This window comes from Diachasmimorpha longicaudata, chromosome 16 (genome assembly GCF_034640455.1).
Source record: "Diachasmimorpha longicaudata isolate KC_UGA_2023 chromosome 16, iyDiaLong2, whole genome shotgun sequence".
NCBI lineage: Eukaryota > Metazoa > Arthropoda > Insecta > Hymenoptera > Braconidae > Diachasmimorpha > Diachasmimorpha longicaudata.
In genome coordinates, this window is record NC_087240.1 from 6,114,638 (window position 1) to 6,132,043 (window position 17,406).

Sequence of the window (17,406 nt, forward strand, 5' to 3'; positions counted from 1 at the left end):
TTTTTGTGAGAGAAATAAAATCATGTTATCGTTGAACTTCGCCACTGGGGCAGGTTGTTCCTCGTGCTTTAGGGTCCCCTGAATGACAGTAAGGCCCTAACATGCGAAAAAACGCGAAATAAATACCTTTTTTCTCTCTCACAAAAAAATTGAAGGCTGCCCCCTTCGATTTTTTGCCTGCCCCTTGGGGTTGGCCTTCAAATTTTTTTGTGGGAGAAACCTATATCTCCACTCCTGACGTGTCCCCGTGGCAGCGGGACGGGAACGGGACTGCTACTGAGGCGTTACCGGCTTGGCCAATATGTAGATACCTCCAGTAGGACTCGTGGCGCCCCGTCTCGTCGGGGGTGAAATCACGTCGGTAACGTGGAGAAACTGGCGTCACTCAAACCCCCAGAACTGAGCCTCTACTTTGGTCTATCCTCTTTGCTAGCGGCAATGGACGTCTGCGCGAGCTTCTCTGCGCCGTAGATAATTTATTTTTCACATTTCATTCCGTGTGCCGGTTCGGTACGATATCTCGAGGTATTCAAGTCTACGGATGTCCAGGGGCTCCTGCATTTTGACTACTTTTAACGGTTACTTCAGAGCAACCGCTAATGCCTCTTTATACGGTCGCAGGATAAAGAGACAATAAACCCAGGGAGTTAATAACAACACCAACAACAATAATAATAATAAAAACTTGGACATCATTGAAATTGTGAAAAATTGCAGTCCGTTTATTTGAAAATAAGTAAATTAACAATAGTGTCATCACCTTTGTGTTTCTTTTTTCCCAAAAAATAAAACACGAATAAAGATAAATAAAATATGGCGGCTGCTAGTGGAACGTGCCGAGCCTTGATCATCGTGAGGATCGAAATGACTCGACCGCTGACTGTTGCATCCCTGACCACTCCAAGACGGTATAGAAATGTGAGTGTGCCATCAATTTACAATGTTGTTATTCATCCAGTCATTATCACACTGGTGGGTATATTTCAATGCATGTATTGGTCTTTTGCAAGTTTTGTTTTTTTTTTTTTTCAATTGACGCTGCATTTGGCAGACAGACACCGTGAATGCTCTGTTATCGTTGGTGAGTCTATGAAAGTGTCGCAAGCCACCAGCTAAGTTGATAGATTTTTTATTTTCCGATACGTGAAAAATACTTCAGTATTGGCCTATTATATACATAAATCATGACACGTGAATTCATAAAAGGGAAGACATTGTAGAGGCAAGGTTACATGTTTTATTCATATAGAGATAAGGATTGATAAGTTGTATTTAGCAAATCCTCGATGTGTTAAAAAATAATTGTTCATCAACTATCAGACTATAATAGCAAAATAATGGAATAAGAAGAAAGATGAAAAGTTGCAGAAACATTATGCAAGAGTATTTGTTATCGTCACCACGTGTTTGTTACACTCTTACAATTAATCTTTGAGGGAGTTTATGCCCTTTTTTATCATTAATTAGTGACATTAAGAGATTTATCGTCGACCGTCGAAAGACTTCTCTCTGCTATCTGTGTGCGGGGTCACGTAGCACAGGTTCACTATGTGGCCTGCCAAACTAGCATTGTAAATTTTCAAAGAATCAAAAAAAAAACAGATATATGCTATGTTTGATTTTTCATTTATCCAGACCGTTGACTCCAAAATATGGCCATGGATAATCAGATTTTGGGGGAAAGTTTTGGGTTGATTTATATAGGGCGCGACTTTTGTTCTACTGCCCCAGTTTAACCATGGCCCATGGAGCGAGAGAGAGAGAAAAAGAGAGGTGAATAAAAATAAAGCTGGAACTTGTCTGTCGGAAAGGATCTGTCACCAATAAGTGGTTGGCACCTAAAAAAAATTAACATAACAACATATGATTTATGATATTCTTCAGGAGAGACAGAACAATGGTTCACGTGTTTCATAATGCCATGACCCGCGTTCAATGCGCCGTGACCTTTTATATGGCTCATTGAGCATTTCTACTTTTCCCGAATTGAGAATATATTACGGATATGCCGACATATTGGCGCAGACTAAGAGAAGAGAAAGATCTCGGTTTTGCCATTAATTTAGGAATAGAGCTGATGAATTTTGTTCATGATTATTCTGTCCATATCCCGGTAACTTTTGAAATTTCAATTTATCGAATTAAAAGCCATGTTTTTAAAAATATTTTATTTGTGTCATCTTTCGCGCTACATACAAACATCATAATCAGCCAAATTTTTAGCCTTTAGTGGAGTGCATTTAACCCAATGAAGCGTTTGTTGTGCATTCCAGCAAATTAAAATATTTTCCAAATCACTGAAAAACTTGGCCAATGAACGTGTCATTTTTTCCAATGATTTTCGAAAAATTTGAAATGGAAAAAATTGATTAAGGCTATTGATATTTTTGCTGAAGATGTTCGTTGGTCTCTATTGCTGTACAGAAATAACACACTGGATATATGCCAGTTCGTCTTAAAAATGAGTCTTCTTTCTTTATGTGCTTCGTCTGCAAGCATTCTAACATTAAACATTCCGTCGGGGACTTTTGACTTTATGCCAACAAAGAATAGCCATCATCCTCTATGCGGATTTTTGAAATAATAATTTCATAGCTTCCAATTATATTTTTTTAGTGTCATCAGAAATTATATGGATAGTTACTAGTGAGTAGATTATTGAAAGGTGATAAATGTACTGAGATTGTCGAGAAATGAAAGCGCACAGAAATTACGAACTAGGGATAATTACCACTATCTATATATTATAAATAGACTCCAGTTGAACATAAACTTGAGTTGAGTACACAACATTCTTCATCTATTTAAGATTAAAGAGAATTAGTAAACAACTCACCCATCGCCCTAGGCAATTGGAATGTTTACCAAAGTTGAGATTAAACTGTCGTAAATTTTCAATCAAATTATCACCTTATGACATCCATTTTCAAAGCACCAACAACAGTTTCAATCAGTGTAGTAATGATAGTTTGATTCCTGTTTACAGGAGACATGGTGTCGAAGATGGTGGAATATATCACAACGTTGTTTATCAATGACAACCAATAACTTCACTCCAACTCTTAGTCCATTGCTGAGGAGAGAGACGAGGGAGTTCAAGGATACCAACACCGTACAGAAAATAACAAAGGAGGCGAAAAGTGCTAGAGAAGTTGAACCCGATAGTTCTATACTAACAGGTGAGCAAATAATATTTCTCTCTCAATTGAATTACAATCAGTAGTTCTAATTATCATATACAATGAAATATGGTGAGTATTTCAATTCGAAAATTCACTGGATGGTTCCACAGAGGATAGTTCTCCCTAAAAATGTTAATAATTGATCGCAAGCCTATGAACGAAATTTCCTCTCATATTCATTGAGATAGACGCAAAAGGGCGCCTAGTGAAACTAACCATTCCCGACATATTGCAATGTGAACTTATATTGATTTATTCATTGTATGTCATGTGATGATAACGGTTATGTATTTCTCCTCATTTTTACATTGCTCCTCCATATATTTCTAATAGCGCATTTTCAAGAAATATATCCTTCCTCCGATTCGTAATTATATTGTTAAAGTACCTACGTAAGCCGTCCAATGTTGGGAAAAAATATTTTTCCAGAAAAAATTTACATTCTCACATTTTACAAACAAATAACAAACTATTAGAACTACAATATAGTGAGTATACCGTCGATTCCCTCATATGCAAGTGTTTGGGGCTTTCATGGTACCGTCCAACCTCTGCACAATTACCATGTTGTTCACAGAACTCCATTATTGTGGTGAGCAGAGTGAAATAACTCTCGTAAATGGAATTTACTTGCCTAACATAAAACAAATGTTGCACAAAGGAAAATTGAATTTTTTCCCACATAGATCGAAAGAAATCATCCAAATAGAAACAACTTTTATTGTTTGTCACGCTTCAATAGTATTACCATGATATCAAATTCCATTTCATGGATTCAGCTAGATATGTTTGAATTTAAATATTATACAAAATATTTGAGCTCACGTCAATTGTTCCTATATAAAATTATTTTTCCTTCATTGTTTTTTATTGATACAAACATTCAGTGATCAGCTCCATTAAGACTATCCTCTAAAACTTCGAACTCTTCAAATTCAATGTTTCCAAAATCCGTTTGTTTCCTATTCAAATCGTGCTCATTGATCTGCCATTTTGTCAAAGCACTTGTAATTTTATTACCAATATTTGATTTTCCATAATCAATCTTCCCGATCCGGAAATCTGTTTTGAAAAATAGACCATTATCACGATTATCATCTTTTTTAGGTTCTAAACCTATCACAATGGGGGGTTCACGTTTTGTAATATCTTTGCTGATAATTTCCACTCTATCATCCTCAAATTGTATAATATTCGAATTTGTAATGTTAGTATTCGATGACTCAACAATAATGTTATCCCTGAGGTTGGAATTTTCCATTGATTTACTAGTGGTATTATAATTCTTCCTTTGCTTATCTTCCAAATTCGATTTCCTCTCAATAATCTTCCCGGTAAGTTCAAGTCTACTGTCACAAGAATTGCTCTTAACGAGACGAAATTTAACGTAATCGTCGAATCTGAGGCTTGGCTTCTTCTTGAGAATTTTACAACTAGTGGGTGAAACAAGTGGTCCATTACAGGTATTGACAACTTTTCCCCCATAGTAAGTTACAGATGTTCCATATTCGCGTATTTTCTTCAACACATCTGGTGACACATAGTGGCCATCTACCCTCTCAGTAGTACGCACTGTTCCATTATCTCCAACATCGATATCTTCATCCTCCGAAGAAGTACACTGAGCTTCACTGCCCGGATCCGTGTCTGGATAATCACTCGATACTCCCGAGCTGACACTGCCAGCATCCCAATTAGTCAGATGATGTCTGTGGTTCATCTGCGGCTGTCGATAGTGTTTAACTTTATTCCTGGCACAGCCAGAATTACTTGGTGATGTGTTTCTACTTCTTGCTTCAAACGACTGCGCAATTATTCTCGTCTTAGATTCATTCTTATTATTACAAACATCGTCGTTTCCGATCTGAATTATAGCTGATGATGTTCTGTCAATACCCTCAAATAGACGCATTAAATTCTTCGCTGTGCTTGACGATCGTGATCTTGAAAGTTACGAGTATTGCTAAAGATTTATATAAATTGCATAGGACACAGATAACAGGATGAAAATTTTGACAGATATTGTATCAATTTTTACCTTGAAATCTTTAGATTATTGTCACTGTTGTTATCGTAAGAGGTATTGTTGACAATACTAAGATCTTTCATGCTTAGGCTCTTTCGGTTCTTACAATTACTGCCAGGATTTGTAGAATTTAATGTACACTTTGGTCTCAATATCGCTTCGAACATTTTCCTTACATTTCTCACAGTATCAGGATGCGGCAGTTCCTCATCAATCAATTCACGATTAATCCTGTTTAATGAACTAATTATTTAACGATAACAAGATAGTTCTTCATTGGTGAACGTCATTAATCACTTACCTTATTGGGTGGTAGTAGAAGTGTTTTCTTAATGATGATTGTTTCGTTGCATTTTGAGAATCCGCATTGTAAGCTATTGTTTCTAAATTATTACAACGCTCTCGTCCTGACTTCTTTGGAGTTGTATCCGCCAAGTTACATGTAGTTTTTTCTTTGTCAACTCCAGAGACTACTTTCATATCAACATGCTCGGCTCGTACAGGTTCGATAATTACGACGTTGTTGTCGAGCAACAATTCCGAAAATGAATAGTCTCGCAAATATTGCATAAGTCCCTCATACCCAACGTTTCCTTTATTCAGTATATTCCCGTATATATTTTTTCCAAATAATCGTGACTTGATGATCTTGTAACGCACATGATCAAATTCGGGAGCATCGGCATTCTGACCCTCGAGAGAGTTCACACAACTCCGGGATCTTGAAAGGTGGGGGTAAGATTTGTTACCTACATTATTATATCTATTTTCCCATTCTATAGACAACTGTTGCTCGGATTTCTTGCAGATAGGTACTGTATCTGGAATATTATCTACACCGTCGTCTATAGATCTTGGTCTTATGTCACTATTGCTGTCCGATCCAAGGCCTAAATCAGAAGTATCCGATATTGTTTCAAATTCGAGGCTTCTGTGCGATTTTTCAATCATGTCTGAGGAGGTATCTTTGATATTTTTTTTAAACTTGCCATTTAGTTTTGATAATTCTTCCTCAGAGAATTTAGACTCAAGTAAGGCACCTACGGGCTCTGCCCTTATAGGTCCTTTACTAATTCGATATTCCTGTAATGAGAAAAATTATAATATGAAACAATTGAATTTATTAGTAATTATTATTTATGCATATATATAATTGTTATTTATGCTGATTGTATGGAAAAACTTTACTTGTTTGTTATTTTCATTCCGTTCATTCATATCTGCCTCTATAATATTGTGCCCCGAAAAGTGATTGTTTGTTGTTTTTTCCACGTGCGTCTCTTCCCTGGCGACGTCATCAATTTCAATGACAGTAGGCCCCCAAATTCTTTTTCTTGTCACTTCACTTTCAATAATTTTCAAGACCTGTGGACGCCTAGACATTTCGTCAGCTTCCTCACTATCCGATATCCAAAGAGATTGGAAATCCTCAGATTGTTCAACACTTAAGCCAAGTGCTTTTTCCACGTTCTCATCAATAATATCACTTGTTGAATTATTAATCTCACTCTTCAATTCATTTTTTTCAGAATAAGAACGAGTATGCACAACTTGTTTTTTAAACGAATTTTCATTGCCTTTCTTCTCTCGGCTCTCAGATTGCGACTTGAAGTTGCCCGTGGCTGTATCGAAAGAGTCCCCATGGAAATATGTCTTCCATAATCTTCTTTCAGATACGGAAAAGTCACTTTTTAATGAGTCCTCATCCGTGGAACTGCTCTTCCCAAATATTTTTTCACCCTTACATTTTTCCTCATCTGTCATATGGCTGCCAATTTGTAATGAATCATCTTGGTTGTCATCAGAGAATTCGGAAACCTACGGTAATTGAACAGTTTCACTATGAACAACCAAAGGATAAAAGATGGCGGTATAAATAATTAAAAGGATTTCGTAATAATTAAATAAGAAGTACAACGTGTAATATTCTCGGTGTTTGTCTTGGTTCCGATGCTTTTATTGATTCAGCCTCAACGTCACTAGATGTCTCGTTTCTCTTAATATCGCTATCCACAAGTTTCACCTGATCCTCAGATGTAAAGTTGCTCTTTTTGGTATCTGTTTCATCAAACTCCAGCCGTACCTTCGATAGAGGCAGTAAATTCAAAACATCAAAGTACTCCAACTCCCGCTCGTCCTCAAATAAAATACTATCTAAGCTCCGATGTTCCTTTCGCTTACGTTTTACCTGTTAATTATACATTCTCTCATATTATCCGTAAAATGAATAGAAGCATAGCTTATCATCATTAGAATATCCTATATTACACATGAATAACATGTAGTGTTATGTGCGCAATGCGCCATATTGTGTATTCAACAAAGTCAGTACAGTATCATGGTTAATCTGTTGATATTATTGCCATAAAGTAAGAGAGCCAGGTCACACTGATTGCCACCGAAATGTCCAGCAATTATAACGAATATCTCGACATATTTACCTGTGTGTATATATCTCGTTGTCCTTCATTCAGAGGCCAATCGTCTTCAATAATGTCAACAAGACCGCTGACAGTGTCGAGGTCTTGATGGCTACAATATCGTCTTGGTGTTCTTGGCCAATCGAGTATATTTAATTTGTCGGCAACCTTACGCTTTGTCAATTTATTACAAGGAAGCTGTGGCAAATAGGGCAGTGTTGATGGTCCCGAGTGAAGATTGCAGATCGAGTGAGAGTGATAAGGACTCACCTGGTGGTATCTATCATAAGTATCCCAGAGATGCTGCTGGCTTTTAGATAACCTTTGGGCAAATTATAAATGTCTCTTATCATGACAAATAATCACTTTAATTCTGTCTCACGAATTATTTAATTACCTGTCCTTGAGTGAGTTCCTGTCAATTAGTTTAGCCCGCGGAATCAGCTGCGGTCTTCTTGGTAGCTCGAAGGTTAGTTCACTCAGTGAAAAATTACAATTAACCTCAGGATTGTTCCTACTGTCCTCAGATATTATTGCAAGACTTCGTGTTCTCTTTAGTAATTTACGACGGTTCTCACTGTTTCCTTCATTTTGTGAGTCATGTCGAGGGATTTCCCTGGGGTCGCCAGAAAATTTTTTTAAAATATTATACAAGCCATCAAACTATTCGAACACATTTGTCTATTATATAATAAAGAATGGCATTGAGTTGTCTAGTGTCTTTTTACGATTCACGGTTTCACTCTCATGTGTCCAACAAAAGTTGTGATAAACAAAAATTTTTCTCTTCTCATTGAAATGTTTATTCAAGGGTGAAAGGTTTATACAATTTGTAATTGTATTGGCAATACGTAAAATTATCCAATTTCACCTTATTTTTATCCCAAGCTACCATTTTGAAAATTATAAGAAAAAATTTACCTGTCAATCGAAAAATAGGAGTGTTATTCTAAAGATGGATGAGTTGTCAGCATTTAGTTTGCAAGATTGTTCATAATGAAAATAAAATTTTCTTCCATTATATTTCTATTTAATTTAAAGTTGATACTTGGGGAGTATCTTTTATTTTAGAATTATTGGCAAATGTTAAACTCAAACATCATTCGTCATGGATTGGCGCTTGTGAAAGTGAAAAATAGAAGCATAAAATTTGAGGAGTATAATGTGAATGAACAATATTATCCTCCAATAAGTCGGGATATTTGCTAATTAAATATTATACAATACCTCTCAAAAAAATCCATAGTAATTTGGGAATAAACAATCCGAACCGAAAACATAATCTCTATTAATTTATTAAAATATATTTACATACATAGGAAAACCAGAAGCAAACCAATCGATCAATCAATAATTGTTAGAATTTATATTTCTCCACCTAAGATTCAACAGTATGAACTATAATGATTCTAACTATCGCGTGATCGTAAAAGTACTGAAATCCAAACTATTGAAAATTTAATTTGATTTGTATCCCTCTCTCCCTTTCAAAAGAGAAGGGGCGAGGTGGAAGCTTGACGACTATCACCGTGCTATAGGTCCAGCAAAGTCATTGTTTTCATTTCCCAGTAGTGGTGTGATTCAAATTATAATATTATAAAAAGTATAGCTTCTGATAGTGATGCCCGTTGAACAATAAGCATTACATAGTATGTGTACATATACAGCGAAAGGCGTCGAGAGCCACTTGTACACGGATGTCCGGCGTTCCGCTACCTCGTTCGCATCGGCCTTTCCTTCCACACACCCCCACCTTTTTTTAATTTCAACGAATTAATAAAACCATGAACTAATTTCAACTACTGGAATGCAAACGCATTGGTGAAAACTGAAACAGATATTTTTCATGATCTGACTGGTCGACAAACAAAGTTCATTTTCGTAAGTCAAAACGGTGAATAATGAACTTCATTTCACTGCGCCTCTTCTAATTTTTTTTTTTAATACTACAATAATGAAAAAATAATCTGGACGCTATTCGAGATGGAGACTATCGTACGTTATAAGTTTTTCACGTTAAATGAGCATTTGGAGCGTGAATCACGTGCTATTAAACGATTCTTGACCATTGTAACAGTTACAGCAATTAATGATAAGTCATTATCTCATGAAGAGTTTATGTTCCAAAAACCAGATGATTAACTCTATAGTATATCCAAGTAATTATTTACGAAATAGTTAAAAGATTCTAATGGGATGGTATTTTCAGTTAATTTGCTAAATACAAGTTTGAAAGTCATTATCTGAGAGACGAACGAAAATACTGACAAGCCTCTGGAGAAAGAGAGCACTATTTAATTTTGAAAGAACAAATTTTTACACAGGATACTACTTGTATTTGATTAATGTTGAACCGTACAGCCAAGTTTTGATGAAATTAATTATTTCATGTATTAATTATGGTAGAAAACAATTATCTCGTCATTGTGGGGCTAATTGGTAGCGGAAAAAACAATTGTCCATTTATTCTGGATAATGAGAATAAAAGTCACAAGGATCAATTAAAATTAAATTTTTCCTCGTTTATTTATACTGACCTTTGGTCCTTTTGTCGTTGTCTCTCATGCAGCCACAATGCATCGCCAAGATTATGTCCACCACTCTGAATACCACCCATAATTGATCAGTGTCAGGGGAGAAAATGGAAACCTCGAATCTCGTTAAATTATAAATCTCCGATGTACAATCGATCCGTTTCGTTGAAACTGTTGAAATTGAAAATAGACTTTTCATCAAGTTTTAGTACTCAATGAAGGGAAGACTATTGCATACCCTTATGCGCCCTACGATTCGGGAATTCACTGTTTCATCGCCAGATGGCGAAAAACTTTTTTTCGGTCCACACGTACTGAATTATTTGGAAGTTTTAAGTAAGTGAAATTACCCATTAAAGTACAGCGAAATTGAGTTTTCCTACGTTAAGTTTTTCCAGAAAGGGTTTTAGCTTCACAGCTTAGACCCACAAATAATCGAAACAAGAAAAAAAAATTAGTTCTATAACATTTCACTTATTTGTTGTGGTTTTTTTTTTATTAGCAATTTGAAATCACTGTTGCATTGAAATTCAGTAAAACACATCATAATATAATGAAGAATAAAATATATTTCCAGTCCGTACGAGATGCTTTGTCTACTTATTAATTGTACACAGTCTCGAAGTAAACTGATCGCATATAATGCGAAAGAGGTTTGCGTGAATTTTTACAAAGGTTGGTTAAGTTTGAACTGGCGGGGGAGCTTAGCTACTGTGGGATGACTTGTTACCTACCACAAGTACGCAGAACATTGTTGCAACATGATGCACCGATTTACAGATGCTTAAAATTTCCAAATTTACCGCCGATATGACTTATTGATGAAGTGATTTCACACTCAAGTAATAATTGAATTGGTTAAACTTTTAATTTAATTGATATAATTATGGTGAGATATCTATATTGTATTGAAATGATATTAGTATACTTGAGAAAATTGGAATATATGTATATTTTGGAATTTTCAGATGGATTTTCAAAATTCGGTTGCTACTGTCCCCGTATTTTGATCAATTTACGTCGCATGTGCAGTGGATTTGTTATTTGTAAGGAAATAATACTATTGACTTTGATGCAGGGAGAAATAACATGGTGCAATTTCAATGTGATGTTCCAAATTTTGAAGGAGCAACGGCCCTAATATAAAAGTAAAAATATTGAGAGAGTAGAGAAAACTATTTGGAGGTTTAAATTTTTTTTTGCCAGTTGTATGTAATAAAACTAACCGACTAATTTTACGGCTTTACAGTTTTAATAATCAATTATATGTGATTTCATGAGCTGATCACGTACTGTTATTAAACCAATGAACAATGCATTACTGCCAACGTTTGAAATTTCAGGCTTTTCGTATGAAATTCCAATAGATTAAATATCTCTTTTTTCGTCTATCTTCTGCCTTTCTTCACGGTCTAAACACTAGTTGGTTCCGTTCTGCTTACTCTCTCAAAAGACTTCTACATCAACGATTTTTGTTTTAATACGCAATTTCCTCTTCTGCACGTTATTTCATGCGGTCTCCACACTCTGATACCTTCTGCGGCACATCCAATAACTAGATTTAATCCGGTTATACAGACTCGATTCTCGATCATAATTACTACAGTTAAATATAACACCGGAAGGTGGATTAACTGTTTTTATTCAGTAGCATGTAATAAATAATGTGCATTTATTATTGTTCATTTTTCAGAAGTCAACGTTGATTTCCATCGAGGGTTTCCAAGGATCACAGTGCCCCTGCCTTCGAGAAAAGAAAGATGTATTTTTACCCTTAAACCAATTACTCATACCGTTGGTGATTTTCTCGATATGCTTAAATTCGAGGATCGCGGAATTGATCGTGCATCAATAACGACGATGGATGGAACAAGAATAGGAAGGAGTAATACAATAGAATCACTTCTGGATACTCACTTCAAGTTAATTATCAATGATGCAACTTATGAGGTTATACCTCCAGCTCAGGAGAGCTATTCAATGGTAGTAAATGTTATCTGTAATTTATTCAATGAATTAAATTGTAACGAAATGATCATTTTTTGTTCTGTGATAGGAAACTATTGACAAGTTATCGGACGTGCAGATGACTGTATGTCAGTTATATGAAACCCTCCACTGCCAAGAGTACAACTCAATCCTAGAGAGGGAAACTGTTGCAGAATTGGAGCAAGTCATGGTCGAGCTGGAGCCACTCGAAGCGGTTAGTTTATTAAAATTAATAAGCCCTACTTGACTTATAATTATTGAAAGATTGACACTGTATTTGATTTAGATATTATTGTGCCTACATCGATAACTAATACAAATAAACATTAACTACTCTTTAAATGTAATATGGTAATAAAATGTTCACATTCAATTTTCTCTGTTTAACCTAGAAAAAACTGGAATTGGAAGTAACCTCAGAGAGGCGTGCTAATTTACACGCATTATTTGGTCTAATGGCGATGGGTGTCCAAGTAGGTATTCTAGCCCGATTAACATGGTGGGAATATTCATGGGATATTATGGAACCTGTGACCTACTTTGTAACATATGTAACCGGCATGGGATGTTATATATACTTCATTATGACAAGACAGGTAATTGAATGCGTTAAAATTCAATAATGAACTTATCTCTTATAAGAACCCTTATGAGGAAGCGCTAAGTATTTTTATAAATAAAAATTGTTATTTGTTCATAGGAATTCATGCTGCCTGATGTGATGAATCGGAGGTATTTACAGGTATTTCACAAACGTGCTAAAGCTATTGGCCTAGATCTCAATATTTATAATGAATTGCGGGAAAGAGCCTATGAACTCGAGACCACATTGAAAATAATACGTGGACCACTGTGGAATCATAAGCACAAAATTGAACAAAAAATACGAGAGAGAGGAGGGAGATCGTCGAGTTCTGGCTCAAGCTCAGAGTCAAGATCAAGATCTAGATCACCTTGTTCAAATTTAGATAAAAGTCATCAAAATAATGAGAAAGTATATAATAAAACGGACAAATCATGAAGTGAATTATCAGTATGACCAATGCTCAATAGAGTGTAGAATATATTTATTATATTTAATTAATAATACATCGAAACCAATGGGGTACTCTTCCATTGCAAATCAAGTCATTGATAAGTCATGGGATTATGTCATATATGCAACATTAATATTCATCTTTGCCACTGTTTATTTATTCAGCCTAGACTTGATTATGGGAGAGTGTTGGTGATATGCAATTGAGTTAAGTCATACATTCTGTTGAATTATAATTCATTAGAAATTAATCATATGAAAAAATTATTCATTAATATTCACTTATATTTTACCATCAAAATAATACAGACGTGCCAATAACAGTGGTGGCTTCTAGTCGATTCATGATATTATGCTACCTCTCTGTATCAAAACATTATTATAAGAGCTCTGTGACCCATTAACTTCGATTACTACTTGTTGGCGGGTCACAAAAGCCCGGGAAAATGAAAGAACTAAGTATTTTACACGCTTAAAAAAATGATTATCTCGCTTCTTAAGATTACCTTCAATCAACCACTACATTTTAACATATAATACGTGGCTGTTTCAATTTCGGAGTTTATGATAAATTATGATTCTTTGATCAAGGAAAAAAAATTCTTTGGTGATAAATACCTACTGAAAATTTCAAAGCCAACTAATCGTTGAAAGTAGCTCGTGTCATTCCTCAAAGCCCGCTCAATTATTGAAAATCTATGGCTTTATTTTATATGTTACTACCTGATCATCCGTCCGCCATGAATGCACGCAAACAATTTGCAATAAAAATTTAAAACACTGTTGTAGTAATACTACTCTCGAGGGTTCCTCAACTAATTCGGCTATTTAGCAATTGTTCAATAGGCCAAATTAAATTTTAATAGAAATAATATGGAAAATTTGAAGTAGATTTAAACAACAGGTGTATTTATCGGCATATAAAAAAATCAGTCTTTTATAGAATGTATTTCACTTCTACGCTATCATTAGTGATATCAATCTGCGGTTGATTTTATGGATTTTTGGAATGGAAGGTAACGTCTATATCGGCGATTAGGTTATAATAATTGTTTTCTGTGTATATTTGTCTAAGAGAGGAAAAGGCATTTTTTTCTTCAAATATTCAATTGATCTCAACTGAGCTCATTACATAGATGATATAGAAAGTATATTCTTATGTTTTAGTAAAAATTTAGCGACAATTAGATGAGTGGAAGAAATGCTACATACCCACCCTTTTCTCTCTCTGTCTTTCAGTGCAAATCCTTTTTGAAAATGAAGGTGCTATTAAGGTGTTATTATGTATCAACTGTGAAATTTAATAACAATATTACTCTCGTCACAACATGCCAAGGGAATAGTTTGAATAATAGTTCACGCATAAAAATGCATTGCACAATCTTACATAAGAGTTGAATAAAAAAAAAAACAATTCTCCTCTTCCATTAATAGATAATTTATTGGGTGATTTAAAATATTACGTATTATTTGGCTCATCATGAAATTGTTGAAATATTTATTTATATATTGTATTTATCTCGTACTTATGTCAATAGACTTATGAAATTATGTAAAGGAATTATATTTTTATTTAACGATTTATATACTACGATAAAACAAGAGGTCAATTTTGTGCCAATTCTTTATTATGATAATGTGCTGCTTTTCGAGCATGTATAAATGCCTAAACTTTGCATTGAATGAGAACCAATAGAGACTGCTTACTGAATCATTTAAAAATTTGTTTATATACATGCAGTTAGGAATATGAATAATGTATAAAAAATTGAATATTGTGCTTCTGTAGTGTAAAGTATTTTCTGATTGATGTGAGTTTCTTACTCGAGCTAAAGATGAGGGGCATACTCACGTGAGTCTGAAAATACTTTAGTATCATGTGGCATACAATATTTTAGTTTCCTCTATTCTCTCGGTTGGATTGCACTTTTCATTCAAGTATATATTGAAGTGGAAAAATTTGATATAAACTATTGTTATTTATTCTGTTTCTTTCTTCTATGAAAATATGAAAATTATATGCCTGTAAAAATTTATAATTGAATTTATGTTATAATACTGCAACACTCGATTGAAGTCCCTTTGTAAATATTAAAATTTCCAATAAAAATATATGAATATTTATTCAATAATGTTGCCATTTATGTTATTTAACCCGTTCAATGATAGTGACCGGGTAACAGACTTTAGGAAACCATTTTTGTATTTTCTCCTACTATTATATATACATATATAGCGAAAGACATATATGTATATATAGATATAGAGCGTTGGCCTGTCGTTATTCGGCTAAAGTGTAATCCGTGTGTCAACAAAGTCAACTAACTCATATGAAGCATCGAAAATAATAATCATAAATGATAAGTTTAAAGTTACTTTGAAATGAGGAAAAAGTACTAGCGTTATGTAATTTTTTGCAAACTATTTACATAAAATTTAATAAACTAGTAAAAGTGATGAAAAGAGGACTTTTTTAGAGTTGAGGTTAGAAAGCCGTGAAATAACAGTGTATAAGAACATCTCAAGAAATTTTGAATAATATATCTAAAGGAATATTCTCTCCCTAATGTCTTCGAAAGTTGAAACGCTTTGGAAGCAAGCATTGAAAACATTCGCCGGTCGTCAAACTAATGGATTCAAGCTTTGTCCGAAAAATTTTGACAAGCTGAGGGCTTTGATGAATGACATAACAGCGGAAGACGTCAAGGTTGACAAGAAAATTCTGGATCATGTGGAGAATCAGTGTGCGCCAATGTGTGTTATTGACATATTTGAAAATCAAGACATCACGATAGCAATATTTTTATTAAAGCATGGAGTCACGTTGCCGATGCATGATCATCCTGGAATGCATGGATTGTTGAAGGTAAATATGATAAATAATCAGTAGAAGATTAAAACATTGTTCGAGTTGTTAATCGGTGAAGAATTTTGTTTTTATCATAATTCTCAGGTGATAAATGGAGTAGTGAAAATCGACAGTTTTACAATACAAATCCCTTCGAGTGGAGTAATCCAACTGGATGAGGAACTTACAGCTCTACGACATGCTTCTGAAATAGTTGAAACCAATGACCCAGCTTGTGTTTTAACTCCTCATGACCACAATTTGCACGAAATATCATGTGTCAATGGAACTGCAGCCTTTCTTGATATTCTTAGTCCCCCATATAATGTGGACCTTGATGAGCGAGAGCGAAGTCTACGACCCTGTACATTCTTTCGCCAAATCGCGCAGCAACTACCTAACCCTTCAGGAGATGTACCTGTTAGAGTGAAACTGCTTGCTGTCCGTCAGCCACCAATGTTTTACTCCACCAATCTAAAGTATTTGGGTTCACCTCTGAGATGATGCTCCTAATTGAGAGATTTAAAATGCATTTTATTACGATAAATGCCCAAAGGAATAATTAAATTTAAATTTTATATCTTACAGCAAGTTTCCATGTACCATTGATTTTATTTCTTTGGTGAAATCATATAATTCATGTCAATATTTGTTATGTATTGAATTAAACGTTGCTTAATATGCATTATGCAAAACATTTTCAAAACTTATTACGGATATAATTTATGAAAATTGTAATTAATCTATTGGTGGTGATTTACTTGGATTTAATGTATTATAATACGAAATAGGATTAATTTTTTTCATTACATTTTATTACAATTTTTCTCTATGTATGTCTATTTATTAAAAATGTAGATAATATAATTTCATATAATCACATTGGATAGTACAAAAAAATGTAGCAGAAAATAGTTTTAATAGCTGGTAAAGGACATAATTTTAAAAAGGTAAAGTTATGAAAAATCCAACGTTAAAGGTTTAGATGGTTTAGAATGTTTTAATGGCAATTTCATTAATAAATTATAAAAAATTTTAATCCATTTATTATCGACGCGTCCAGAGACCATTGTACTTAATTAATTGTAATAAATTACTGCGATCGTGCTGATTGTCTGAAACAAATATATTTGAATACTAAGGTAGCTTTCACACTGCTTACTTATTTATTTATTTCCTTTACGCACCTGCACGTGACAGCAACGTAATTTCAAATTATCCGCCAAGGAAAAAGTTCCTAGCCGTGCGAAGGGTGGGGAAAGCGCTAGTGAGTTTCATGCGCAGCTCCCTTGCGCAGCTACTGTTGCTAGGCAGGCGCGCGCCGACAGGCCTGACTGGGCTACGTGGCGTCAGTATGCTCGGAGATGGCGG

The 17,406-nt window shown here is 34.7% G+C and overlaps 3 protein-coding genes across 6 annotated transcripts; 2 read left to right on the top strand and 1 right to left on the bottom strand.

The window, feature by feature from the left end:
* The first annotated feature begins 451 nt into the window (after positions 1 to 451).
* Positions 452 to 15,316, top strand: LOC135170257 (calcium uniporter protein, mitochondrial). Its single transcript, XM_064135930.1, has 6 exons — positions 452 to 918; positions 2,987 to 3,179; positions 11,856 to 12,145; positions 12,219 to 12,365; positions 12,544 to 12,747; positions 12,852 to 15,316. The coding sequence occupies exons 1-6, from the start codon at positions 814 to 816 to the stop codon at positions 13,170 to 13,172; spliced, it is 1,260 nt and encodes a 419-aa protein (XP_063992000.1). The 5' UTR covers positions 452 to 813; the 3' UTR covers positions 13,173 to 15,316.
* Jv (javelin) lies at positions 3,449 to 10,990 on the bottom strand. 4 transcript variants are annotated; one of them, XM_064135922.1, is made up of 10 exons: positions 10,401 to 10,990; positions 10,166 to 10,333; positions 8,026 to 8,244; positions 7,899 to 7,950; positions 7,650 to 7,826; positions 7,124 to 7,396; positions 6,397 to 7,026; positions 5,510 to 6,291; positions 5,221 to 5,451; positions 3,449 to 5,125 (listed from the first exon to the last, which is right to left on the bottom strand). In XM_064135922.1, the coding sequence occupies exons 2-10, from the start codon at positions 10,243 to 10,245 to the stop codon at positions 4,066 to 4,068; spliced, it is 3,504 nt and encodes a 1,167-aa protein (XP_063991992.1). In that variant the 5' UTR covers positions 10,246 to 10,333; positions 10,401 to 10,990; the 3' UTR covers positions 3,449 to 4,065. The 4 variants fall into 4 exon arrangements, with proteins under 4 accessions (XP_063991992.1, XP_063991989.1, XP_063991990.1 ...); XM_064135919.1 differs by having other exon boundaries at positions 7,650 to 7,950; XM_064135920.1 differs by having other exon boundaries at positions 7,127 to 7,396; positions 7,650 to 7,950; positions 10,401 to 10,987.
* Positions 15,317 to 15,457: 141 nt separating the features above from the next.
* LOC135170258 (2-aminoethanethiol dioxygenase) lies at positions 15,458 to 17,180 on the top strand. Its single transcript, XM_064135931.1, has 2 exons — positions 15,458 to 16,053; positions 16,141 to 17,180. Exons 1-2 carry the CDS (start codon positions 15,754 to 15,756, stop codon positions 16,537 to 16,539), a joined length of 699 nt encoding a protein of 232 aa, XP_063992001.1. The 5' UTR covers positions 15,458 to 15,753; the 3' UTR covers positions 16,540 to 17,180.
* The last annotated feature ends 226 nt before the right edge of the window (positions 17,181 to 17,406 follow it).

Coding starts and splice junctions, on each gene's coding strand:
- LOC135170258 (XM_064135931.1), top strand. CDS start 15,754: ATGTCTTCGAAAGTTGAAACGCTTTGGAAGCAAGCATTGAAAACATTC. Junction 16,054..16,140: donor GAATGCATGGATTGTTGAAG/GTAAATATGATA, acceptor CATAATTCTCAG/GTGATAAATGGAGTAGTGAA.
- LOC135170257 (XM_064135930.1), top strand. CDS start 814: ATGGCGGCTGCTAGTGGAACGTGCCGAGCCTTGATCATCGTGAGGATC. Junction 12,146..12,218: donor CTCAGGAGAGCTATTCAATG/GTAGTAAATGTT, acceptor GTTCTGTGATAG/GAAACTATTGACAAGTTATC. Junction 12,366..12,543: donor AGCTGGAGCCACTCGAAGCG/GTTAGTTTATTA, acceptor TGTTTAACCTAG/AAAAAACTGGAATTGGAAGT.
- Jv (XM_064135919.1), bottom strand. CDS start 10,245: ATGGGTGGTATTCAGAGTGGTGGACATAATCTTGGCGATGCATTGTGG. Junction 6,292..6,396: donor GGAATGAAAATAACAAACAA/GTAAAGTTTTTC, acceptor TTCTCATTACAG/GAATATCGAATTAGTAAAGG. Junction 5,126..5,220: donor AATAATCTAAAGATTTCAAG/GTAAAAATTGAT, acceptor GTAACTTTCAAG/ATCACGATCGTCAAGCACAG.